The 26,421-nt window shown below is 41.9% G+C and overlaps 1 protein-coding gene across 1 annotated transcript in view; it reads right to left on the bottom strand.

Annotated features, from left to right (window-relative positions):
- The window catches only part of CHN2 (chimerin 2), a 167,443-nt gene that overhangs the window by 20,195 nt on the left and 120,827 nt on the right, over window positions 1–26,421 (bottom strand). Inside the window, exon 7 of the mRNA XM_076331264.1 lies at window positions 5,107–5,184. Within this exon, the coding sequence (XP_076187379.1) occupies window positions 5,107–5,184 (78 nt within the window). The remainder of the gene's footprint in view (window positions 1–5,106; window positions 5,185–26,421) is intronic.

The raw sequence follows: 26,421 nt of genomic DNA on the forward strand, positions 1-26,421 counted from the left end.
TTTGAAATGGTATTTTACCTCTCAGAAAAATGTGTATCCCTGGGAAAACTTTGCAATAAAGTTTGAGATAGCTAGATTGATAGATATAGACACATACTTCTTTCTCATTTCATCTTACTTTATTTTGCAGGGTGGGTGGCATGAATTTCAGACATGGCTTTTAGTGGGGGTAAACGGCCATACCTAACATCAGCTGGTGACCTGAGTTTCAGGCATATGCTCTATGTGACCTTCAGTGGATACAAAACTACAGATACAACTAATTATGCCTGCATCTTTACCATTTTTAGACTGATATCCACATAATTAGTAGGTCTGCACCTGCATTTAATTGTGGGTGAAAATCATCTGCTGTGGGAAGATAGCTAACTACGTCTTCTGCTTTTGCAGCAGTTTACAAAAGCTAAGCCAGTGAGAAGTGGCTGTAAAAGCTCATTCAGGATTTTTAAAACTGCACCATTTCACATTTAAAGTCCATCACAGTTGCTAGGATATTTGGGGCCTACTTGCTCACTTTACAAAAGCTTATTTCAGCTGATCTCACTGCGGCATATTTAGGAAATGGTAGCTGATTATTCCTTGATCTTTCCTGTTATTAATGGGAAAGTCATCAACGCTGACTGAGGGCTCCATCTGAGAAGTGCTGACTGCGCACCCTTCCCTTGTTTCCTTCAGCGTGGTGGCCCTCAAAGGTTTAGCTCTCTTTATTCATTCACTTCAATTTTTCACAGATCTGCATTTTAGCTCAAATGGCAAGTTCCCAGCTGAAATGCCCTATGAAAAGCTAGTCTTGGTGGTTTCTGGTTAAGCTGAAACAGGGAAATATTTGCTATCTGTAACTGAAAAAAAGGAGATCTTCAAAAGTTTCTAGATGAAGGTGCAAAAAATCTCTTAAGACGCAGTTTTGAACTAGGTCTCTTATGGCTTGCCATTAATTTTAAAGAAATAATGAAGGAAGTCTTGTTCCAACACTTGAATGCAGCCCGAAGCTTGCAAACAATACTTTTGAACAGTAAAATGGGAATTTTGCCTACAAGATTTGCCTTATCTCTATTTTAAACAAGGAGAGGTGACAGCAGGTCTTAGGTTTTTGACATGGGTTTTTAGGTTTTGTCCCATCCTTTGTAACTGCATCATTACAAATGGACTGCGCTTAGATTTTTTGGAAACATGATCAAGATCTATTTACTACTAGTCCCTATCCCATCCTGCAGTCTCAGGAGACCTCTCTGTGTACACACAGAATAGGCTGGAGCTGCTTGGGCTACAGTTGACACATAATTCCAACTTTTAAAAAGAATTTACAGGGAAGTATTTCTTCATATAAGCCCAAACCATGACGTTTCAGACTATACACTATAGTTTTCCTGTTCGGTCTTTCATTTTCTTTCCACAATGTCTAACACCTAACTTCTTCACTCTGTTTTCTTTCCAGCTGTTTCAATGAAAAGTTCATCCTTTCTTCTCTGCTGGACAACCTCACCCAGTACTACACTGTGTGTCTGTTCTTATTGCCTTCCTGTGCTCTCACCTTCGCCCTTCGGCCTTCTGGTGCCCTTTCTTCCAAATGACAGAATTCCCCCCGTGGGTGCTATCTCATTCAGTTTTAGTCTGTGTCTGAGCCGCCTTCACAGAGGGAGAAACTGAGCCAAAAGTTAAGGAGTGCCAATACAGTGGCAAAACAAAATAATCCCTTAAGCAATGTTGCAGAAAAAAACTAAAAAACTGCCTTGAATTGGAACGCGTGTTTTTTATTGGCATTATATAGTGCTGTTTCTGAAACAATTTTGTTGTTTATGTGACTGGGTTTGAAGACTTTCTATTTGCCTTCAAAGAAAGGAAGTTTTTTCAGACTTTTGCCTGAATACATGCGCATTTGTACTCTCCTGTGGACTCCTGCTGAACCTGAGCCATTTGCAGGGAAGAAAAGCTGACTCTGCTGTTATTTTTGTTTAAATACATACACATAATCTTCATGATGTCTGTAAAAGACGTCTCCCCCAAACCCTTTGTCTCCCAGAAGCAGTGTTTATCTGCAGTGATTAACACAAGGGGAAATTTATCCCAGAGCCTCCTTTCTCCCAGCAGGTCTTCTGACTTGTCCGTAATCAGCTGCCTTTACTCCACTAGCCCACCTGCAAATGGGATTTGCCCATGTTATAGTGGCAAACAAGCACAATATTGTGGTAAATGCACATTATTCAGCTGTATTCGCTCACTTAAAGCAGCACAGAGGCCCTCTCATTAATTCCTGGCCTAGAACAAAATGTGTGGAGCATCCCCAAACTCCACGCTGCTGCCCTCGGGCATGAGGTTGACCTCACCACCAGCTGGGACCCCACTGAAGTTGGCAGGTAAAGCACATCCCAAAGAGCCTGCTGGATCCTAACTGTAACGAGATGCAAGAGGACTTTGCGATCCAGTTAGGCTGACGCCCACATAGTTACAGAAATACCTCTGTGTTTTTCTAAACAGGGCTTCAGAGATTTATTCTCTTTCCTGAATTACGGTATGTCTACACTGGCTTATGCAAAGTTGTCCCGCCAGACAGACGCCAGGTCCAAACCTAAATCCATGTGACTGCGTTGTGTGCTCAGGATGAACCCAGCTTAACAAATCAGTCTGGATACTAATTCTTTTTTTGTTCATTTGCCTTGAGTGCCTTGAAATTTGGAAGAGAGGCTGAATGAGAAAGCACGGATGCTCAGAAGGGCATAACCTGGTGCCCTCACGCTCCAGACTCCAGTGTTCTTTTTTAATTTTTGTATTAGCTTGGAACAGATGGAGGGAGAGCCATCCTTGCTCTGAATTTGTGCCTTCAGTCTATTTCTTCCCTTTGTTCCTTCTCCCTTCCAGTAGGTAAGCTCTTCGGTGTAAGATCTACAAAAATCTCATCAGCTTCGCTAAAAATGTGCCCTTCATTTTTAAGATTCTTCATGGCTAAAGGACAAGAGCTAAAGAGTGTCTGTTTGTTCATGAAGAATTGCCTATGACAAGATTATGAGTGACACTGTGACACATAACCTTTGTCCCTATGAACTGAGATGAATGATACAATACGCGTCAGCATTCACCTAAAAATGGGGAAGACAATTCTTTGAATGTCTGCAAAATAGTGTTCTTCAGATAAATCACATATCATCATAGCCTGAGTGCTGTCAAAAGCCATTCAGAATTTTGCCCCAAGACCCATAAAGCCATTCTTTCTCTTTTAAATAATTTATTAACCCTTTTATGTCATGAATATGGAATATATTAAAGATATTAGACTTGAATTTAGCCATCTTTCAAATCTAAATATTCTACTCTAAGCATTCTATCCACATTTTCTGTTCAACAGCTAGACATGTTCTAACATATGCCTTTGGAAAACTAACTGTATTTGCATAGTGAACATATTTGTTCATTAAGTGTTACACTTTTGACTGGCCTTTCTGGGCAATTTTTTTTTAAATGTTTCTTCCCTAAGTTTTTTATTGCCTTTACTAGGATAAAACAATAATTTTCCGCTGTCAAGCCTTTGAATACATATATATATTTTAATCATGTGATTTTCCAGTTAAACTATGACTCTTTTGAAACAGAAAGGAACAGAGACTGTACAACAGCTAGATTGTGCAAACACAAAGTTAACTGGGCACATGTCCAATTATAAATCAAAGCCAAAACAAGGGGAATTTTGAAGAGGAAAGAATGCATGGGTCAAAGTGGAAAAAAGTCTCAGTCATGAGAAAATATTTTCTAGTTAAACTAAAATAGTTTTGATATTAAAATGATAATGAGGGCAAAACCCAGAAAGAATGAAAGCTGGTTTAATCAAGCAAGAAAACACAGAGTATTTCCCCTTTTTCCTTCAGCGCTGATCAGTGAGATAAATATTGACTTCTGTAGACTGGGTCAAGGAAGGGGAATGGGGAAAAGGGATGCTATTATTTGCTTTGCTCACTAATATTAAATTACTGATTTACCAACCACAGCAGAAGCACTGCAGAGGACAGCAATGTCTGCACGGCAGAATATGCAGAAAAATAAGAAGTGAAGCTTTTTTGCTAAACCAGAAAATCAGTGAAATCATTTTAATCAATGCTGCTCCTTTGTTGACAGGCCCGAGATGAGTATCAGAAAATTCTCTTTCTGCTAATGAGTTGAACTATTCTGACAGTGACCCAGATCAGCATCCTCAAGGAGCATTAAGTAAACTGAGGTTTCAAAGCTGAGATGCATTCCTTTCTTGTCTTGTTACTGCCTCTTATTCTCTCTGTATCCATCCCGATAAGCATCAAACCGCAATTTGACAGCATTAGATACGGTAACGGGCTGGCATACTCTGAAACCAGCACAGTCCTTTTGGCAAAACATTTTAGTACAAGCTGCCTGGAAGGTCCGTTTCCAAAGCTGAGTCACTTCCCCACTGCAGCATGCCAGACACAGCACTTGGGGAAAAAAACCCCTAAGAATCCGATTTTGTATGTATAAGACAGCAAAAAGATGATCCATTTAAACATCCCTGTGTTTGTCCAGCTATTTGGTTTAGTTTGACAAGCAAACACAAGCTCAGATCCTATAGCTCAGTGGGACTCTCAGAGCATTTCCTTAGCATATGGTGGTGGAACAAAAGCTAGGAGACAATACCACCGCTGTGCTCCGCTTTGTTGTTAGGGAGCACCCCAGCTCCCTCAACTTCTTCTGAAAACAGAAATAGTCCAAAATGTTTGCTGGTAAAATGCTACTGGCTTCTGATAATAGCTAGATTTTGAAAAGGGGCCTTTTTCTCATTTAAAAATGGATACAGTTTAAGATAAAGACAATCAATATAAAGTACTTTGTTTCTGAGCAAAAAAGAAAACTGAATCTGGGCAAAAAGAGCTAAAATGCTAGTCAGGTAGTATAGTGAGTAGCAAAACTGTTATTTGGATTAAGTGCCTATGTAAAAACATATTATGAATGCAGACAAGGGAACTTAAAGTAGAAAGAAAAATGCTTTTTTCAACACTTTTCTCAGAGCTAGTATAGATCGGTGCGTGAAAACCCCATCAGAGCAAAAAATAAAATGTGAGGCATCTAAACAGAACTTTTTAGCTGAAAATAATAGGAAGTTGTGCTTACCTTAAAATTGTGTGCTTTTTCATAGTTGAAGTGGTTGTCATTTTGAGTTAAGGCTGCTCTTCTGACCAAGGAGGTGATCTGTGAATAGGCAAAGAATTTCAGAGGTTGCCACAAAAGTGCCCCCTTGACTCCCACCTTCACCCCTAGGGCCACGGCCAGGAGCTCTTGGCGCTTCCTTCCTCGCTTCGACTTGTGAACAACGGCACAGTTTTTCTCATTTTCCAGCCACAGATCCTCCGAGAACATAGCGCTGGGATCCCAAATCTTTTCCCTGTCTTCCTCGGTGCCCGGGAGCCTGACTGTAGTCAGTACGGTACAGTTTGTCCAACTGCTTCTGATGTTAGACAGCAGATTTGAAGCAGCTGCAGCCCATTCTGCCGAGACCTCTGGCATGTGACTTGAATGGGCCGTCTTGTGGGACGGAAGGAGCTTCTGCATCTGAATAAGTAACGGCCTGTGCCGTGCGATTTCTTAAGGCAGATGTGTGCCTCGAACAATAGCCCGAATTCATACACTGAGCAACCTTTACCACCCCCCCCCCCCCACCGCCCCGAGTGGTGGTCTCCAGCTAGGTGCTGCCGAAATACCGGCCGGCGGGGGATGGTGTTACAGCTTCACGCCCAAACGCATTTCCAGGGGCAGATCACTTCAACTCCACAGCATGTTAAAAATGAACAAACAAACAAAGCCCCGGGAAAGTCCACGCAACTGAATCCAATGCTGCATCCAATTACACTTGGACTCGGAGACTTATCAGCCAGCAGCCTGCATGCCAGCAGATTAAAACCTTAAAATCACGATGATTGTTTAATCTTACAGGGCTAAAAATCTCTCTTTTTTTTTTCATATCCTGTACAAAGCGAAAAATCCAGCAGCAGTCCAAGCATTAATAGTACTTTTATGCTATGTTTTAAAAAAGAGCATTTCGTCAGTGTGCACTTGGAGGCACAGAGCTAGCTCACTGTCAGGGAAAGTTGAAAGCCCAGCTGGGAGGATGCAGGTAGGAAGCCCCCAAGCCCTGTGCAGCGCTTGAGTGAAGGCAGGGGAGCTTCATGCGGAGGCAGAAAGCCCACGTGCACAGCCCTGTTTGCAGAATAGGGTCTGCAAGGCGGCAAGAGCAGTCGTGCTTCACTCTGGTTACACACATCTATAGATTTGGGGGAGGGAAGTGATTTCTAGTTAAAACCCAGGGACAGGAGGGATCTGGACCCTGACCGGTCTGTGCTACAGCTTGCAGTGTTACTTTGGGCACCTGATTCACTTCTTTATGGGCAGGTATTTCCCCAGCCCAGGACACAGAGGATGTGTGACACTGAGCATCCCCTGGGAAGCATGTTCAGTGCCCCCTCCCCACCAGCTTCCCTCCCTCCAGGTCCCCTTTCCTGCTCCCATAGTGAGTATGCCCATTCTCCACCTGTAAGAGGAAGATAGGAGTTACCTGCTCGGCAGAGCACTGTGAGATTTAATTCTCTAAGGTGTGCCTAATGCTCAAGATGCTGTGACACAGCAAACTGGGGGCTTACCATTGCTACTGGGAAAACTGCCTCTTTGAACTAGAGACACTAAAGACCACATCAGCCCTTTACAGTCTTCCCCACTTCAACTTACCCAGAAAATATGTGAAATTAAAGTATTTAATTCACTCATTAACTTGTGAAGTTGAACTTGCCTCTATTTTTTCAGTCTGCTTTTACCTCAGGCTGAAAAGTCATCTAATTCACTTACTAAAACCTCCACCATATAGACTGCCTGCTCTTAGTAAAAGCGATGCTCTCCTGATCTGAAAGCCCGTGGGGACAGATGGTCGGCCGTTAGTAACATCAGGCCGTGCAATTTCAGATAGTGCCCTACTTAGGGTTTTCAAGAAGTTGTGCAACCTGCAAAATTAGCTTCTCAGTTATAAAATGATGCACTTACTTCTATGTATAGCATACGTAATTCCTTTCTTTGCCAGGTAACTCACAGCACCTCTTTTTACGTGCTCCCATACTCCAAAGCTTCTGCTCCCCGGTAGGAAGGACTTCCACACAACCCCATTGCTCCCCGAGCAGTTGCTGCCCGCCCGGCCTTTCCCCAGGGCTCGGCACTGTTATCTGACCACCAGTGACAACTGGCTGTGATGTATGTACGAACATTGCTCTGTCTGGAGGAAATCCCTGCTGCTCTTCTATATGTCCTCCCACTAGTGAGTCCTGATTTCTGCTAGCTCAAGACCTTTATCTGCTTTCCAGCAGATAAAGGCTATAGCTCCCCAGCTCGTTCTCAGTCTATTTCAAGAGATGAGGAGCACTGGTTTTAGGGACATCTCTGACCCCATCAGCAGCAATGGCTTCAGTTTGGGCCATCATGAAGGAAACTTTGGAGCAGCTTGAAGTTCTTATCACACTCCAGTTTCTTTCCTCAGTGCCATTTTAAATGTATTTACATTTATCTGGAACAAAGCCCCCAAACTAGCTCTGAGTTATTAGACACCTCTGAAGCTACAGCATCTAAATCCCCATAGATACATAAACTTTCTCTCTGACTTGCAGCATAACAGATCCAAAGTCAGAGAGAGGTCGGTTTCCTAATAATGCTCTAATATTTGTATTTATGTCACTAGACTGATAAAAATCCCATTATATAACCAATATTTTTTACATAACATGGCAGATTTGATATTCAAGCTACAGGCTTATGATGATACATCTTGGAATTTCTATTTATTAAACTATTTTTGGAATATCAGCGTGTCATCCTGGGATCAGACATACAGTACTATATTTAATGGAAACTCTGAGTGTTCGCACAGAAGCATTAAACTTAATAGACTTGGAGGAGGACAACTCCGCCAAACCAGTTCATATGACTAAGGCAGACAGTATTTACTGTTTATCATGCATGAAATGTTATTTATCCCCTAGGTTGCTTTTTCTGCCTTGCTTGGGCCCTGTTCAGACAGTTGTTTAATGGGATCCCTTGCAAACACAGGATGTGTACAGAAGGCCAACAGTGAGTATGTCCTCTTCAGAAGCTTAATCATACAAAGCCCTATAGGTTTGGTGTCTAAAATGGTGCTGTAAAACTGAGATGAGCTGGACCACATATATAACCCCTTCCCTCTCTAAATATAATGCAAACAGCAGCAACGACAAATTCTCAGCAGCAACCAGTTCCAATGTACTGATACTATAGGCCAACCCCAGTGCTATCTTTTATCCATTTCCTTTTTCTTAGTACAAAATTTACAGCACATGGTGTCAACTCATTTAAAGAGCATCTCTTGATCAAGTTAGCAAGTTAGCCTGCAGCTAAGGAGGAGAATGCCAGCAGCTAAAAATATTATTGCTAGTTGTCACTGAACGTCTAAGCTAGTGAAGGCTGAAAGGCAAATATGGGTTGTCTGCATTTTCAGACCAAAGGATTTCTGCATAACATATGATTTTAGTTTACTAGTCTCTCTGTAAAGCACATGTACTGTATAGCAAATTGGGCATTTACAGCAAAATAAATGTCACTGAACTAGAATAATAAAATTAAAAAGGGGGGGAAGAGGGCGGACTCAGCTTTTGCGCCATTTCCAGCATGCCTTCGCAGAGTGAGCTGAACCACACCATTGTCTCTTCTCTCAAACACTGGCGTCTTGTTTGCTAACAAAGGCCTCAGGGGTAGGAAAGAACAAATTTTAGTATGAAAAGCTTTCAGTTTTGTACATGTGGCATGATTTCTGTTGTAGTCGTGTGGGCAGCGCTGAGGACTCGCTGGAAGCACGCGGCGGGGAACTTCGCATGCTGCCTGGCTCCTCTGTGCCAGCTCCAGCGTGGCGGGAAGAGACGCTGCGGGAGCGATGGCTCCTCTCCCCCCCCGCTGCTGCCGTGCCCGCGCAGGCTGGCAGGGACAGGGTATCGAGTGGCAGGTCCTTGGCTCACCGCTCTACCTGCCAAAGGGAGCAACTATGGCGGGCAGAGGAGCGGCATGGGCATGCCTCCTTGGACAACACCACAAGCTTTAAAGGGAGGTTGCTCCGTGATGAGGAATTGTGACAAATCCATGACTGATCTCTAACTAAATACACTTAACACCGCACACAGATACAGTCATAGGTCAAAGAGAGGCCTGTTTCCTCGCAGGCACGGTATACTCGGTAATCTGCCAGACAGATTAGGTTTGCTCAATTGCAAACACGCTGTGGAGATGACACACGGTGCAGGAATCTCACAGCTATTGGGTTTTTCTCCCACGGAGCCCTTCCCACGATGCGCTCAGGAGACACCACCGAAGAAGCTGGCTGTTAGCAAAACACAGGGCACAGAGGGGAAATGGTGGCGAAGGCTAGTCAGCCAAAGGCCTTCGCCATACCACAATGCCGCCAGCCCGTGCCATGGCACCGGGAGCTGCCATTAAAAGGCTTCTGTGCTGCTGAAACAATGGGAGGAAACAAGCTCCAAGCAGAAAACATACTGAACATGAAGCAGAGCACAATGCCTGCAGAGTGGCACTTGCCAACCCCATCTTGCAAAACCCACTTTCCTACGAAACCCTCCCTCTGGCGGGAAGGCTCTTGACGACAATTAGGTGAATAGAGACTGCAGAGGTGAGCAGGGCCAGGAGGCTCCGCAACACAAAGCTCGGGTTTAGGAAGGGAGTCAGGCTGCACAGAAACTAGGCTGCTGCTGTTCTCTGGTTTATTTTTGAGGGGAACACAATCTACTTGCTCCTGGGGAATCAAAAATACACAAAAATAATTAATTGGCTGCCACCCTCCTCTGTTCAACAGAACTCCAACTGCAATTGCTGAGAGCTTCCCCTGAACACAGGTCCATCTGGACTCCTCAAGGATGCCGTCTTGCCCGCTGAAAACCTCTCGTTTCCAGCACAAAACTTCCTTTCAGGTGAGCTGGAGCTCAGTAAACTGAGCATTGTGATTAAAAAAGAAGCACCGCAGGTTTTTTTAAAGAATTAAGATATATCTATAGTTTTGCTTTTTACTCCTCAGAGTTTCAACTTTCTTTTGTTTTAATAACAACCAGTCCCTCTGCAAATCATGAGTCTGAGGAGCTGTCAACAATATGCTGGAAGTGTTTATGGCAGCAGATTGTCTGCACTGGGCTCCTGTTCTGGAGAGCCTGGGTGCACTTCCATCATCACTAATCCCACCTATCTTTTGAGGATAACCCACTTCAGAGCAAAAGGAACGGCTCATTTAGGAGGACTCCTGCAGTAAATGTTCTGAAGTTAAAATTATTAAAATTTTAGTCTTTACACCTCTCCTAAACTAATGCGATTGGTTGTATATCAGCATTGCAGTGGCCAGTTGTCATTTATATGCACTTCTTTCTGACAGGGTATTTGGTCCCCTCCCCCGCAGATAAAAGAAATAATTTACCTACAGCAAATGGAAATATAATATCTCTTAAACTTCAGATCCCCTTTCTAAATCCTTCTCAAACAGATTTTTCTGTACACATCATGATTATTTTTCTCAAAACAATGTAGTGAACCAAACAATACAACAGCCAAAGGTGAAATGCTGTAGAATCAGGAAGGCACTAGCGAGACTGTTATTAAAAATAATAGTTGCTGTAAGCCTCGTATAGAGTATTAATATAATAAGCTATTGTCTATTTTGGAAAAACAACTGGAAGTTACATCAAGTGGTATGCAATTACATAGTCATCTCCAATTAAAAAAATAATGGGCGGACTAAAACCTTTTATGTTGTCAGGCAATTGTATCACTTAATGCGTTAAGCTGTGTATTTCACGTCTGCCGTTGTATTTAATATGTCTGAAATAATATTTTGACTTCTCATTTTTGTAAACTGTAGTAAATATGCATTGTATTACAAATACATTGTCAGTATCAAGGAAGAAATAGTCAAGAAATAAGGAAAGGATCTAGGCATAGGATGAACTAATTCAGCAATTCCCCCGAATAACCTTGTAGAGATTAACATGGTAACAGCAGGTCTAGCCTATTTATTGCCTCGACTTCCTTTCCTCCCACTCTCTCCTTTATCCTTACTGATCTATCTCCATACTTGTCAAGGTTATTAATGACATTTTCCTGGCTAACTTCATGAGCCTCTCCTCTGTGCTTAATATTCATGACCCAAACAGCAGCAGAGGGATGGAAGAGCCAGGGGCATGAGGGCTAAGCAGGGCAGATGAGAGCAGAACTGGACACTGCTGCCATTGCTGCCGCCACGGAGGAGGAGGAGCACCAGGTCCCCCACAGTGGGGCTGGCGGGAGCCACTTCATCTGCAAATAGGGCTTTCTCAGGGAAACTGCACTGAATTTATTTCTGAATTACTTCTTGTTCTCTGCGTGGATACAACACACGTGATCGACTGAATTTGACTGACTGCAATATACATGAATGAGTACGGTTATCACACCTATAAATTAAAGTGTATCTATGATAACATCTGGTTTGTAGTCAAACCAAAATTCAAACATGATATTTATCCCAATATTTGTAAAAAATCTTCAGTGATCCCATTATTCTCTCAATGATGTTGTTTTTGTTGACAAGAAAACTAAGAGAGTATTTTTCTAACAAATAGACATTTAAGGATAGGATGGATGGATGGATGGATGGATGGATGGATGGATGGATGGATGGCAGGTGTCTAATCTAAAACAGTAATCTGGTCTCTCTTTATAACCAAAGGAGAAAAACAGAACCCTCCAGCCAGTGGTTCATCCTCTTCTGTGACAGACCAAGATTAACATGGGTCTTTGCAGCTCATTTATGGATCATATAAGGAATTAAATGACTCAGGTAGAAACCGATAGCTTAGTTTAAGATAGTCAAAATTAGGTAAGATTAATGTCTCTCTGAACTCTTTTCTATTTCTATTTTTCTATTATCTATTCAATTTTAGAATAAATGAAATAAGGAATCATTCATTTTATCAGCCTCAACCATATCTGTAAGTAATTATAGAATAATAACTGTACTTTGTTTTGCTTATCAAGACTTCCCATACTTTAGACCTGGCTAAGATTCATGCTCTGGAAACATGGAATACCCAGTTTACTATATAATTTGTTACACAGCTGCATGTACCTTTATAGGTTTATCTGGGCTCATTGGATGAACTTTTTCAAGAAGTGTAACTACAGAGGAATCAGTCTGTAATTAATACAAATTTCTGATGCTGACTATATAGGTAGCCAGTATTTTGACATTTCACCCACAGAGGAAATAGTCTGGCAACATAATGAACTTAATATGATATACAATGGCCTCTCTGAATTAAGAGGCAAGTGACTCATGCTCTCTGCAAGATACGGGACTATTAGTCAAGAGACAGAGATTTAAAAAAATATCCTAAACATGATAGTTTTTATCCAGACCCGCAGTGGATGCTGGCTCAGCACCACGTAAGCTCTACGTGTATATGACCTGTTGATCTTTTTCCGTTTTTGCTGTGAAGCTCTTGCTTTCTGAAGAAACAGCACTTTGTTTAGGAGAGCCAGCTTGCCATTGATTAAAACCGTCATTGCCCTGCAAGGAGACTGCAGAGCTTGAACTAGAGCCAAATCTGCTGAGCTACCACAATGAAGTGGAGAAGTTAACGTGCTTACTTCCCGGTCTGGGGGGAGAGAGAGGAAGGCAAGAACATCCCCTCTGAGAAAGGTGACGCCTGTGAGCATAGCGCAGTGCCCTTGAAGGGATGAGAAAGGGGCTAGAGGCACTGTAAGCGCAGCAGTCCTGCCCTTGGGGCCCTTTTGGCTTACTCGTGTGGGGTTGCCATTAACTGTAACTGCTTGTGCATTGAAGGAGCTGGTTGGGTGCCATGCTCAATCACAGGGTTAAATTGAGGACCGTGTTTTGTGAGACTGCATTAAGTCTGTATAATGTCAGGACATCAAATGACTGAGCTCGATAATAAATCCCAGTGCTATACAGCTACCATGTTGTATAGCTGGTGGTGTAAGGCCTGGATTTTTGACCATGTGTCTTATTACACCCCCAAACACATACATAGGACAGTACACAAACACCTACCTCCACGCTTTTGGGATAATTCTCATTTCTGTGTCTCAAACACTACTACGCCCTACAGGCAGGTGTTATCTCAAAGCAATACAGTAACCGGCTCTCTGCTCCGTACACAGTAAAACTTAACAAAAATAAATGCAATACAAAAAATAAAATACAGAAAGTTCTTCTGTTTCTCACTTTGAGTTCTGATACTCTATGCTGGTGGGAGTAAACTTCTCTTGGAGTGAGACCAACTCAGCCTTGCAGCATATGCTTTAGGCTGAATCTTATGGACCACAGTCAGAGCTTCTGTTCATATAAAGAAGCAAAAATCCACCCCTCCCGGGATTATGACAAAACATGGGGGGAAACAGGCTTCCGGAAAGTTTCCCAGAAACCACAGAGTTAGACAGCAATGGCATTTATGTTCGGAGCCACTAACCGCTCAGCAGAGCCAGCTGATCTCTGGAGGGGCTGTAAAGCAATGCCGAGAGAGCTGCCAGAATGTAAAGTATGCTGTGGCAGTCTCAGGAACCAACAGCAGTGCCGTAAGTTTTGCCCAGGCTCAAGACAGCTTGAAACAAGAGACTTTAATGTGGGTTAAAGAAGAGATTTATGTAAGTGAAAGAGAACAAATGATTTGTGAACCAGTGATTCATGAACCGGTGATCATCTTGTCTAAAAAACTGGCAATCTGTAAAATTGTTCCTGGACAGTAACAGTTTAGGAGTGGATTCTCGATGGTGTAATGCTCTGTTTGTTCAGTGCTCACAGGGAGATGGGGATGATAAGCAATCTGCAGGGAGGACAGTGCCAATATCAGCATCAAGCAGCAAACAGGATTTTTCTCTAGTTTTGGCAGTTTCTGGGTGGTGTGAAGGAACTCTAAAGCTTCAGCCTCAAACTTACAAACAGCATGACGGAGTTACACTGCTGCTCAGCAGTCATGACACCTTCAGGTAAACTACACAGTGCAAGGACCTAGAAATGTAGTCATGCGTTTTCCATCATTAGTAATATTTCTGTCCCCTTTTACTGCAGCATCTTGTGACTTCTGCCTGTAAAAATGCATAAACTAGGTAGACAATCTAAGGTGAAAGGAATTATTCGTGCCATTTAGGACACAAAGAAGGCAATTAGCAAATAAGAACACAACATGTTTTCAGGTTAAAAGAATACTTTTTAACAAGCCTGAGCCATTGCACTTTACCAAAAAAAAGGAGAAACGCTAGTTTTATAAAAATGCTGTGCTTTATGACTGTGAACTTCTATTTCAATATCCTTTATGAATTGCATGGCAAAAAAAAAAAAAAAAGAGGGCAATAGGGAACCATTTTCCATGTGCATAAGTGGAACTGTGGCATGGAGGGAATCACTGATTTTGATGCTGGGCTAGCCACGGCTGTCTTACAGCTTGCCTGAGCTTGGCTGTATATCCATGAATGCCTCTGTGTCCCAGGATGTGTTCCCCTGAGGTGGGAGCATACAGTGTTTACAGCTTACCCATCTGTGAAATATGTGCTTTTGTCCCATCGAGCTTCAAGGAATGTCACCCTGTTCATGAGAGACAGGGTCAAATCCTGGACTGGCATCCCAAAAGAAGTGGTAAGGCTGTATGACCCCTGGTGTATCTCTGACTAATGGCTCCAGAATGTGTGTTTGCTTAGAAACAGAGCAGGAATCCATGCAGACAAAAGTGATGTGGGGTTAAAGAAAAGATAGGAGGCTCTGCACTAAGCTGTGATCACTTACTTATTTCATTATATGCATGAATTTTACCCCATATATTACGTTCCCCCCTGGTATATAATAAAGGTTCCTATAGCTTAAACCTGTATCAGCCTCTGTTCTCCTTATGGACACAGCACAGAAAGAGAATAGTTGGGAAAGGACTAGCACCACTTGAAAAGTAGAAAGCTGCCTGCAGGAACGGGCAATTTCATCCTGTAGAGTATGTACCTCCCTTGATTTCCTTCCAGCTCACCCCGCAGAAAAAGCAGCGCAATGCAAAACCAACTTCTTCTCCTGAATGCGGCTTCTGAGCAGCACTCGGCCCTCGCTCAGCTTCCCTTTTCCCACAAAGAGGCAAGGGAACTACTGTGTGCTGCAGACTGCAGATGAAAAGCATGGTTCACTGCGCTTTTATAAGGGCGTGTTATAGGATATGCAAACCACTTGAGATCACACACTTTGAACTTGTATAAAGTACCAGAATGTATCCAAGTTGTTTTATTTTTCCTTCGAAATAATTGTTTTGTGTCACGTTTGCTTTGCCCACTGCTTGAAGCTGGTTTTGTTACTCCTTTACTCTGTGGGTAAGTAGTGGTGCGGCTCCCCCTGAAGACACATATGCATTCCCACGGCCGTTAGTGAAAAACTCAGACAAAGACTGACTCCACTTCTCCGCTAGTGAATGAACACATAAAGGCCGTATAATCCTAGTTTTATTTTTCCGTACAGCATGGCATCAGGTGTCATTTGACCCTGATATCCTTCTAACTCCCTACGACCTGCAGCCCACTGCCCTCTGGTATGAAGCAGCGGCTTTTGTTCCTGATGGCACACCATGCACAGCTGCTTCTGCCATTGTTTGGAGGGGGACAGATGGCTGCGCTCAGCACAAAAAAGAGATTAAAAAAGAACTGGGGGAATGACCTCACTACCCAGCCTGGGATTTAATTCACGGGACCCGTGGGGCTACCACCAGCATGAACTCAAACTGCAGTTGACTCTGCCCACGGAAAGGAAAAAGTTTGTATTTTGCAGAAAGGAAGACGCTTCTTTTAAAATATGTAGTTGCCATCACTCTAATATTTATATTCTTTCACAGCTGTTCAGCTAATCTGTATAGATACCATACTATCAGCAGCAGCACTTTTGAAGTACTCAAAAAGCAAGACTGATACTGTACCCTACCTCTATCCATGCCCATAGTTCAACTGCAGTAACTTGGTTTACAGCTTTTTTATTTTGTTTTGCTTCTGATGAAGTGTTCATAAGAAATGGTTGGGGAAACACGGAACAGAATAAATGAGTTTCACCATTAGGACCAATCCTGCTAAGACATTTTGTAGGTAAAGGATTTAATCCATATCTCATAGTCCCACTTAAGTCAATGAAACTAAATAGCACAAAACTTTAGTTCTGGAAGTAGCTTTGTAGTCACTTTTCTGCCTTGAATTCAGCTCCAGACCTATGAAATCATGCTGAATTCTCCCCTTCCTGATCACTGGAGACCAAAGGATGGCAGCCATTGCAGTACTCCAGGATGAACTCTCTGGGGAACTATGAATACCTTCAATGGACTGTGTATACAGTGATCTTGTCCAGCTAAAGTGTTTTCTGCAGTTTACCTAGCTAGTATTTATCTGAATTTACATATTATCTTAAGTACATTACCTGATTACTGTTTGGGAGAGGGGAATTTGGCCACTGTATGTGTGGTACTTGGTGCCATCACGTTTTTCTGCAGAGCAGAGATTTTTGCTTTGCGACAGATAACATTCCTAGCAAAACCATACAAAAATCATGAAATGAAAGTTCTGAAATGGAAGTACTAGTAAGATCTTTCCAAAGTGTTAACCGCCATGAAAAAAGTTAGCAGTATACATAAGGTGCAGTATACACAGTGAGTGTCATGGATATATATTATGTCATCAGCAATCAGAGCAGGATTTCTGAATTCTGCTTGTTGTAACACTGTTGACCACACAGACTAGGCTAAAACGATTAATCTTGCTGTGCCTCTGTTTTTCCAGCTGTAAAAGTGACATAATACAAGCCTGCCTATGATCCTGGGGCTTCTGTAAGATGTAATTCATACTTGTGAGCCTCTGTTAGGGTGTATGGGGAATGGCATAACAGCAGTACAGTTATATAAGGAATACTAATAGTTTGGTAAAATTTGTAAAATTCAGCAAACATTTTTTTTTTTAAATAAAACTCAAACAGGCACATGTTGATGTTCATTTTGATCCATTGTGTTTAGTGGATTGTTACATTTAAGTGACATTACTGCTTTCAGGAAAGTCTCATTGAAGACACTCGTCAATGTGGCCGCATAGCTACTACCACCCTCTTTATGTTACTAGACATTGCCAAAAGGACCAGAAAAGATTTTTCTAAACTGTATTATTTCACCCTTCCTGTTAAACAACTGACAGGCACTAGACGTGTAGGAATGCCACCATGTGAAGATGAAACCATTCCACAAAGAATAAAAAGCTCCTTCAAGGTGAGTTTTTTTTCCCTGAAAGGAAAAAAAGGAAGGTATTGAGCACTTTCTGTCTCCTCAGAGACAACTGGGAGTACCACACATGGGCATTACTGAGATCAAGAAAGCCCCCAGCATCTTCTCTCACTGAAGCAATTTCTTCTTTCCTTGAGTGACTGGGAACAGCAGACACGTGCTCCTCCACGCAGCCCGCGCTGGGGCTGGGACCCATCATCCAACAGTGTCCCACTGCATCTCCTGCTCCAACCCCAGCGGCTGAACCAGGCTCAGACCCGAGGATGGTTTTACTCCTAAACGCAGATCAGCGTCCGTGGGAGATGTTACTGTCTATTTGCGGTTTTGCCCAAAGACCCAAGATGAGCCTTCTTCCTCTTGCATCTAACCACACAAAGTAAGATTCAGATTATCCCCTCGGGCACAGCTGTACAAACCAGCTCTATCTGGGAGACTTCTGGAGCAAACCCGTGGCTTTCAGTGGATTTGCACAGCTGCGGCCAGCGGATAGGAGCACAGAAAGTCATGACGCTGATGAGACAAGAGACGTAACAGCTCCCATCAAACGTGCTCTGAGTTTTACTGTCTCAGCAGTGCTAACGGCAGCACCAGCATATACTGGAAGGGCTTGAACCGACAATGTGCTGCACATCTTCCACTGCCACTAATTCAGACCTGAAGGCATTCAGACCAGAGGTTATGATAAAAAAGGGGAGGACTCATTTGCTCAGAAAGTACCATCATTTTTTACTTTGCTAATCTGAAGACTAGAACAGCATATCAGTCAGTATGTTTGAACTTGGGGGGGGGGATTTTTCAGGGAAACATTTTCTGTTGCAGAATACGTAACTCATCAGACCAGGAACTTTGCACAGGGAAGTTCTGACCAAGACCCAAATTCCATTTTTTTTAAACTGTGGAAACATTTCAGTTTGAAATATTTTAAAAAGCAATTTTCTGTTTCCAGTTTGAAACACTTTGTTAAAAACACTTAATAAAGCATTAAAAATAGTTGGAACAGTTTCAGTCAATCTAACTCAAATCTTTTTCTGCCTTTTATACTGCTTCCTCAGTGCTCGGTCATGAAAAGTTGAGTGTTTTACTTTTATCGCAATTCAGAACAAAGTAAAAACAGAAGTGCAGAAATTGCCCATTACTATTTTAACCCTCCACTACGGTGCTTCGATAAAATGTTAGTTTCAAAGGCGATCCTCTACCGATGACTGCTGAGCAAAGTTGTATTCCCCTGTACGAGTTCAATACAGAGACACAGGAGCTTTGCATTCGTTTTTTTTCTGTTAATCAGTTGTTCCCCAGAGCTCTTTTAATCTGCAGTGACAGCCTCAGTCCCGCCGAGAATGCCTTTTCTGCTACTAAAACAAAAGGCACATCTCTACATACTTTATAATTTCAAGCAGAAAAGAATCTTATTCTCCTGGTTGAAGAAAGCAATAACAAAAGACTCATGTCTTAGCAGGCTGATGTGAATCACGGCCATCTTCTGCTTTCTTGTTTGCTCTCTTGGGACTTCAACTGAAAGACAGACTTAATCTAGCCAGCATGGAAAGAAGGAGCCACGCCACAGCCATGCCCTTGCAAAGGCCGATCGACAAGAAGTGCCCCTGAAGGAATGCCTTAGAAAGACTCTCAGCTGTTTGTAAAGTATCACACTTCAGCCCCGGTGGAGGGGACAGACATACTTAATATAGAAGGCATTAATGAAGGATTTACTCAGCCAGAAGCAGACAATGCAGCATTTTAAACCTCATGTTTATGCGAAATAGCCAAAGACTTGCCAGAGCACAAGACAACAACTAAAATCAGACTTCACTGCATTGAAAGAAAACCATAGCTCCACGGCATGTCTTTTTGGGTGGTACGTTTTCACACTGCACTAATTGCCTCATTTATATTAAGTTAATTTCCAAATTAGACAAAACTTTAATTTTTTTTACTTGCAACATTAAGAATAACAGCTCTTCGGCTCTACCTTTTGAAAAACAGGCTGAGCACTGTATTGCCCATTCAGACAAAGTAAGTTAATTTATCACTTAAATACATTTTCACTTCATTCTAAAACCATCTAATTTGCTTTAAGAAGTTTAACAAGTTGGTTTACTATTGCTGTAAGACAGGGAGATTTCATTAAATGAACTGCCATCTTCTATCAGCATCATCATGATTACATCCTGCCCTTGTTTTATTTTAATTTATAGCAATTTTTTGCAATTTGCCAATATGGGTTCTTAGTAACTTAACAGAATTACAAGACTGGCATGGAGAGCAAGCCAGTCGCTTCCATCTCCCTTGTGCTCCACACTTCATTTGCACCCCAGTTTCACAGCCTGCAGTGCTGCATGGTACTTGCAGGGCACCAGACCTGGAGACTTTCCTGATGTGTAGGATGAGGTCTTCCTAACTGGGGGCTTTTTGCTTTCTTACTCATCTTCTTCATTAACTTCAGCAGTGGCAAAATGTTACGAAGAGAAAGGTTATCTCCACAGGCAACAGTTCACAAATCGTCTCAAGCATTATAGGTCAAACCTCAACATCCTAAATTTGTTTGCAAACTAACAGGCAAAACGTGCTTTACAACATGTGTACCACTTGCTCCGCAACGCACGAGCTACTGAAGAGGCTGTTGCTCTAACAGCGGTTTCTAGCTTGGTTTTTAGGAACAAGCAGCCGGTAGCAGCAATGGGACAGATCGTGGTGGCAATGAATGTTTCTAAAGGAAACCACTGCAATCCCCAGGTAGATGCAGGTTAAAAAAAAAGCGCCCTTACTAGATACTACTGCCTATAAATGCCAGAGAGCAGTGGAGAGTGTAGCAATACCCCCCAGCTGCAGGCTCTAGTAACACATGCCAGGCAAACACCCAGACTTGAAGGAGCAGCTGTAATCCCCAAGAGACTTTCAGGTTGCTTCACTGCATCACCCAGATTCAGCTCAACGTTATCCAGAGCTTGACTGTGCCACCAGCTTCCACATTGCCACCTCTGTGCACACAATGAAAATCAACCGGGTGTTGTTGAGATAAAGCCCTACACCTCTGTATCGCTGCAGCTGCGTGGACTCAGCAGGGCAGAGGCAAGGGGGAACATCTGTCCCAGGGAGTCCCTGGGACAAAGAACCAACACCTGGAAATGAACAAGTGGTGGCTCTCAGCTAACAACAAAGCCACTAAAAACCAATTATAGCTGTTCCCCCAGATGTTTGCACTGACACAGTCTGATCAATGATGGTCTCAGCAGTGTGAAAAACATACATGCTTACTGTTAAGGGGAAGAGTTAGGAACCATCCACGTACCAGCTCTCTACACCCAGCCAGTAAGGGCCAGGTTTTGGCACATTGTGTGCAAAGGAAAGGGATGGGGGAGGCATCACCTCTTAAAAACCACAGCAGGTGCTTAGCACCAAATGAGATCAGAAGGGCCTTGGAGTTCAATCAGGGATAAGGAGATTAGCTCCTTGGTTTCACACGGCCCAATGTCATGGGAAGTTGATGCTACAGGTGAAAAAGAATGGTGGAAATTGTGGCAGATTTTTCCCTATCAGAAAAACATCAGCTAGGCAATCAGAAAGCTCTCCTGAGCAGCCAGAGCAATTCATCTAAAGCACTCCTCCTCCAAAAGTAGAACGTCAAAGACAACTTTGAACTGCAGTACTTTTATTTCTTATTTTTGAATGATAAAAAAGTTCCACTTGAAAGGAAGAAGAATTCAGTGAATCTTCAGCCAAGACTCTTTCATAGTTCGGCACCAGCTCTAAGCAGGGATCTCTCCCATCTCATAACGACAGACTTTTACCCTGTATATTTTTCACCTTCTGATTCCTGCCCTTGTGTAATTGCCTGACTCATGTTAGAAGTGGGCCATCCATCCTACTGAACACATTTGGGACACTATTTTCAATGCAGTTTTACATACACTATCCATACTATCAATATTCCCGACATTTCCTGCTCATATTCAGCTGAGATGACGCTGGTCCCATAACCGCATGAAGCATCAAATGAGAAAAATACTTACTGAGCTAATTCTGTTGGTAAAGTTTCACTTTTATTGTCTAAGATGTCTGGAATCACTAATACACATAAACTCATTGCCTAGAGAAACTTTTTTGTTTGTTTTTTTAAAAAATGAAATGTCCTCTATGGTTAACTATATGGTAATTCATGTATTGAATTGAATGATCAGACACTCTAGATTTACAGAAGTACTTTGCTGTATGCTTTAGCAATTCTGCAGTTTACAGCGATTTATATTTACAGAAGCCCTTTAGGATTCAAGGGCTTTTTAAATGGCAGGGTCATAGAGTAAGAAGAATTTTCCTTTGTTTGGTAAATCTGTCCAGTCTCACTATTTATTGTTAACAGGAAATGTCATCATATTTATCATCAGCAAATCTTCTAAAGTCTGCAAAGTATCAACAAGCTGCACGGCTAATTTATAAAACTCATTACTATTTTAAATTGTTACTATGTGCTAAACAACCCATAATGGAGAGCATTGACTTTGACACCTAATTTCCCTGTGTTCATACTTGGGTACAACTCCAATTGACCGAACAAGACTCTTTATTTTTCAGTAGTGTTTATTATTTGCATTGCAATAGTGCACAGAAGCTTGAGCCTTCAACCAGGTCAAGCCAACAGCGATGCTGTACAAACATGGAGTAAGAGACTGTTCCCTGCCCTGAAGAGCTTACAGTCTAGAAAGCTGCCCCACCTTCAGAACAAGGACTTTTTTTTGCACAAGAAAAAATATGAAATGGAACATAACCACAACAGACATTCATTTTTAAGCTTGTGAAGAAGAATTTGCAAATATTGGATCAAGTACCCAACAGTAGATTACCAGAGTTTTTTAAAAGTGCGCTATATGTAATACCCCAGATAGTAAAGCTCCTGTCTCTCCTTTGGTTAAGTGCTGAAGCAGATTAACACGCAAATGAAGAGGAGGAGGGACGTAGAAACCCCCTTCCAATTCACAGGTTTTTCTCCTTGCTGCCCCTGTTTTGCCCAGAATAACCAGATCCCTTATTTCTTCAGAGAATAAACTGGCACAAGTTCAAGAAAGAAATGTGTACAACAAAGGCCAGACAATTTATTCAACGTTTATAAAAATCTAGAGCTCTCCTTTAATATTAGAATGAGATGTAGATTATTTTTACAACCCGATACTCCATTTTGTAATTCCTAACAAACCCCAGTCTGCCTGAACCAACCCTTGCTATTGCAAAAGTCTGCAGTCCACAACACATACACAACTAAAACATTGTTAGAACATCTACTGAAAAATTACAAGTATTCTAGTTCAAAATGAGCCTCTCTTAGACTTTCCATTAAAATACATCTTTAAAATAACTTCCTAAGTTTATAAATAGACTGCAAACTAAAACGTTTAGGAGCCAAGAAATACCAAAGTTAAGAACTATCTGAAGAATTCCAGCACTGCCCTTCTGGGCACAACACGAATCTACCTACTTACAGACAACATATTTTGTCTAATTTTGTGTGTGTGTGTGTATGTGTATATATACACACACATATATATACACGTATGTATTCATAGAGTCTGTCATTCCATGGACATAATAGGAAAGAGGCAAATACTAAGATAAAGGTGTTGTGAATTAACATGATTTATCAAAGAATGTGAGTGGACTAGACTGGGCTGAAAAGCAAGGGGTTTATTCTGTGTAAAATTGCTTGTCTTTTTTCCAAAATTTTAAACCCCAGGGGAAATGGTGGGCATTTGGTGAAAGGAGTTTTCTGGCAAAAATGACACTGTTTCAGGTCTGCTGTGTCTGGGGAAAATCTGCCAGCCAGACAGGAGACTGTGTTTCGGGTTCTCAGCTTAATGGCAGGCTGCCTAAGGCCCGGGGATCATTAACTTCCAACCTAATTAGCCAATCTATCAGGCAGATTACACCAAGGCTAAGGACACCCAAAGAAATCCAAGGAAGTGCTGAAGTGTGAGTGATGAGGATGGAGGTGTGATGTGCGAATACATATGGTCACTTGGACTCAGTAAAATATTTTTTTCTTTTTAATGAAACATTTCAGGCTCAAACGTACATTTTCTGAAAAATAAAAAAGAAAAAAACTAGGTGTCGCTGGAAAACTTCCAAATCTCTCTAAACTGGACTCCTGCCGAAGGAGATAGACTGTGCTTACTGGAAGAACCAGGACTAATTTAATGAGCAGTGGGTCTACTTTTTCAGCAATGAAGATAAAAATAAATATTGAGCAGCTGCCTACTTCACTATGCAGCAGCCACAGGCTTTAATCCATTTGATAGACCATAAATCCACACGGAAACCAAAGAACAGTGGAAGTATTTCATATTTATGAATCTATTATACTCACGTAATACAACATTACACTATTTGTCTTTAGTACATCTGCATATGTATTTATCTTTTGATATGCTATGCACATACTATATATAGGCATGCAATACGCACATCAATATAGAAGCATCTCTATATCTAAATTTAATTAGTTGGCCATATTTGAAAAATGTGTTACAGGCAAAAGACAGAGTTGGCATGTCAAGTGGAGCCATGCGCAGTAAACACCACTCTCACGTACCCAAAGTCTGTCTCTAAACCAGACATAATTGTGCTAAATTGTGTGCAGGTAAAATATAACTATGAGGATGTTCATCAGAAATATGCAAATATTTAGACTTTTGGAATCACAATTTTGGATATACAGTCCCACATGACTGCATTTTGTAGTAGTGGATATATAGGGGAAAAAGTACAGCAGTTAGAAAGATTGAACACATTTTTTCATATGGATCTAAGTTCATAGCCAAATCAAAGTAGGAAAGCTTTTTTCCTAAGCAAAAAGTGCCACCTGCCCTTCTTCCTGCATACCTTTCAAATGTTATTGTTGAAAAAAAGATTGTGCTAGGAAGTATACTATTAAAATAGCTTTCCATCTCGAGCAGCTGTGTACCTTTACTGTCAGCAAGTCTGTTCAGTAAATAAGAACCTGAGCTGTCTACCGAAGAAAGATAAATCGTCTTTCCCTAAAATGATACCAGCAATTAGCAGAATTTATTAGAACTAGCATCCCTTCTCAGCCATAAGGGAAGAGTAGTGCCTTACATCATTTAAAATGCCAATGAGGATGTGAATTTTTTTCTCTCATGTAGACTTTGCAAGAGACTTCCTTGCTTTACCACCTTCAGAGTGAAGGTACTTCCACACCATTTGTTTAGGATCAAACCTGGAGCACCCACCAGAGGCTCTGCACGACACAGGTTGTAGCCACCAGCCTCCTTGGTGGGGACGGGATGCTCAGAGCACCCAGCATCTGTGCTGAGCTCCCTGCGATTCACTTCTCCCCAGTGGTTCTCCACCAGCACCAGGAACTTCGCTTCTCCCATTTCCTTCTACAATACAAATTTGGCCAGCTACACAAACATCTACTTGGCCGAGTTTCTGAGATGGCTAGATTTTGGAGGGTAAACTGGAAGAAAAAGAACCAGGCAGGATTGATCTGTGAACCTCTTTTTGGTTTCTTGTTTCTTAAAATATCATTCCAGCTGCAGGTCATGCTTCGATTCTGCTGTGGGTCACCTACCACGTTTCTAGTTTTTGTAAAACAAGAGCTGTCATGGCCAGGCATGCAAGATAAATCGTTACAAGTAATAGATAAATAAGTAGAGCCTGGAGAGATTCATTTTACGCTACTTCAGGCAAGCCCCTATTGATTGCAAGTTTCTAGGAAAAGTAACTTGCTTCCCTATTTGTCTGTAAAGTGCCTAGTACACATCGGTGCTTCTGCAGAAAATAGGTATTAGTAGGAGGAGAAAATATTAATAGTAATCCTCAGGATATCTGTGAGACGAGCAGATAACTTGCTTCTGGGTGACAGAAAGCAAGTGACAACTGAGAGAGTGAGTGTGGTCTAGGGAGAAAGCCTCCAACATGTTTTCTGAAAAAGCCGTCTGATTCATTTTCCTTTCTTTTTATTACAATGTTGAGACTAAAAATTTTGCTTATAACAAGCACAAAGCTGGCAGACTACTGCCTTACCCTTAGTGGTAAGAAATGCTCTATTCAGTCACGTTATGCTCTTAAAAAAAAAATCAAACACTCCCTGTGTCATTTGTTTTATTTGTTTCTTCCCATGACTTTATGGAACAAACCGGTGGCTATTTTTCCATCATGCTCATTTGCACTCAGTGAACAACTGACTGCTTACTGTCATGCATGTAAGTCTTTGAAATGCAAAGAAAAGAACAGAACGCCCCTATTTACTTCTAAAGTGAAATCCCAGCATCCAGCAGAATTTTAAAACTGATTTTTCTAGGGCAATACTTCTTTAACCCTCCCAACACTAAATATTAAAGAAGAGAGAGCTGTCTTAATTCAAGCTGAGCTCTGACCCTTGAACTCTTATGATGCTGACTGTGTTTACACGAGCGCAGACTATTTTTCTCCAAACCAGTTCACATCATGCACGTTCCTCTCAAACTCTCATCTCAATCTTGAATGTCCCTCCCTCGCCCCCTGGCTCGCCGGGGAATCAGGAAGCTGTGCAGCCTGGATGCTGCACAACGATTTTCATCAAAAGGTGGGTTTTATTCCCATTTCATTGACAAGAGGCAGACTTGTTATATTAATCTTTTCTCTTTTTTTGGCACCTAATTGGAGTTGCAGCTTGCATTTTTTTTAGTAACATTTAATAGGGTATATTATTTTCTATATTCAGATAACAGATCCCATTAGTTTCACCTGCATTTACTCAATACTTCTGCAGAATCTAATTTGTGCACTCAGTAGCAGAAGTAGCCTCATTAGCCTCTGAACATGTTTGAGCTACTTGCCAACACGAAATGAGAGCTCAGGGAAGGGATGTAATCCAGCCCATTGTGCAACTTTCAACCAGTTTCATCACTGCAGTAGACTTTTTTTTTTTCCTTTTCGCCACATGCCTTTCACTTCCATAAATAGCAAGGCAAAGCTGCTCGCCCACAGCCGCCCACAGCCATGACTTAACAGTCATCAAGTGGAAACAGTAGAAATTGTAGCCAGCTATAGCTGTGGCATTCAGGGAAAGGCAAAATGTGGAAAATCTTCTTGTTTTTAAACC

This window comes from Aptenodytes patagonicus, chromosome 2, assembly GCF_965638725.1.
Source record: "Aptenodytes patagonicus chromosome 2, bAptPat1.pri.cur, whole genome shotgun sequence".
Classification (NCBI taxonomy): Eukaryota; Metazoa; Chordata; class Aves; order Sphenisciformes; family Spheniscidae; genus Aptenodytes; species Aptenodytes patagonicus.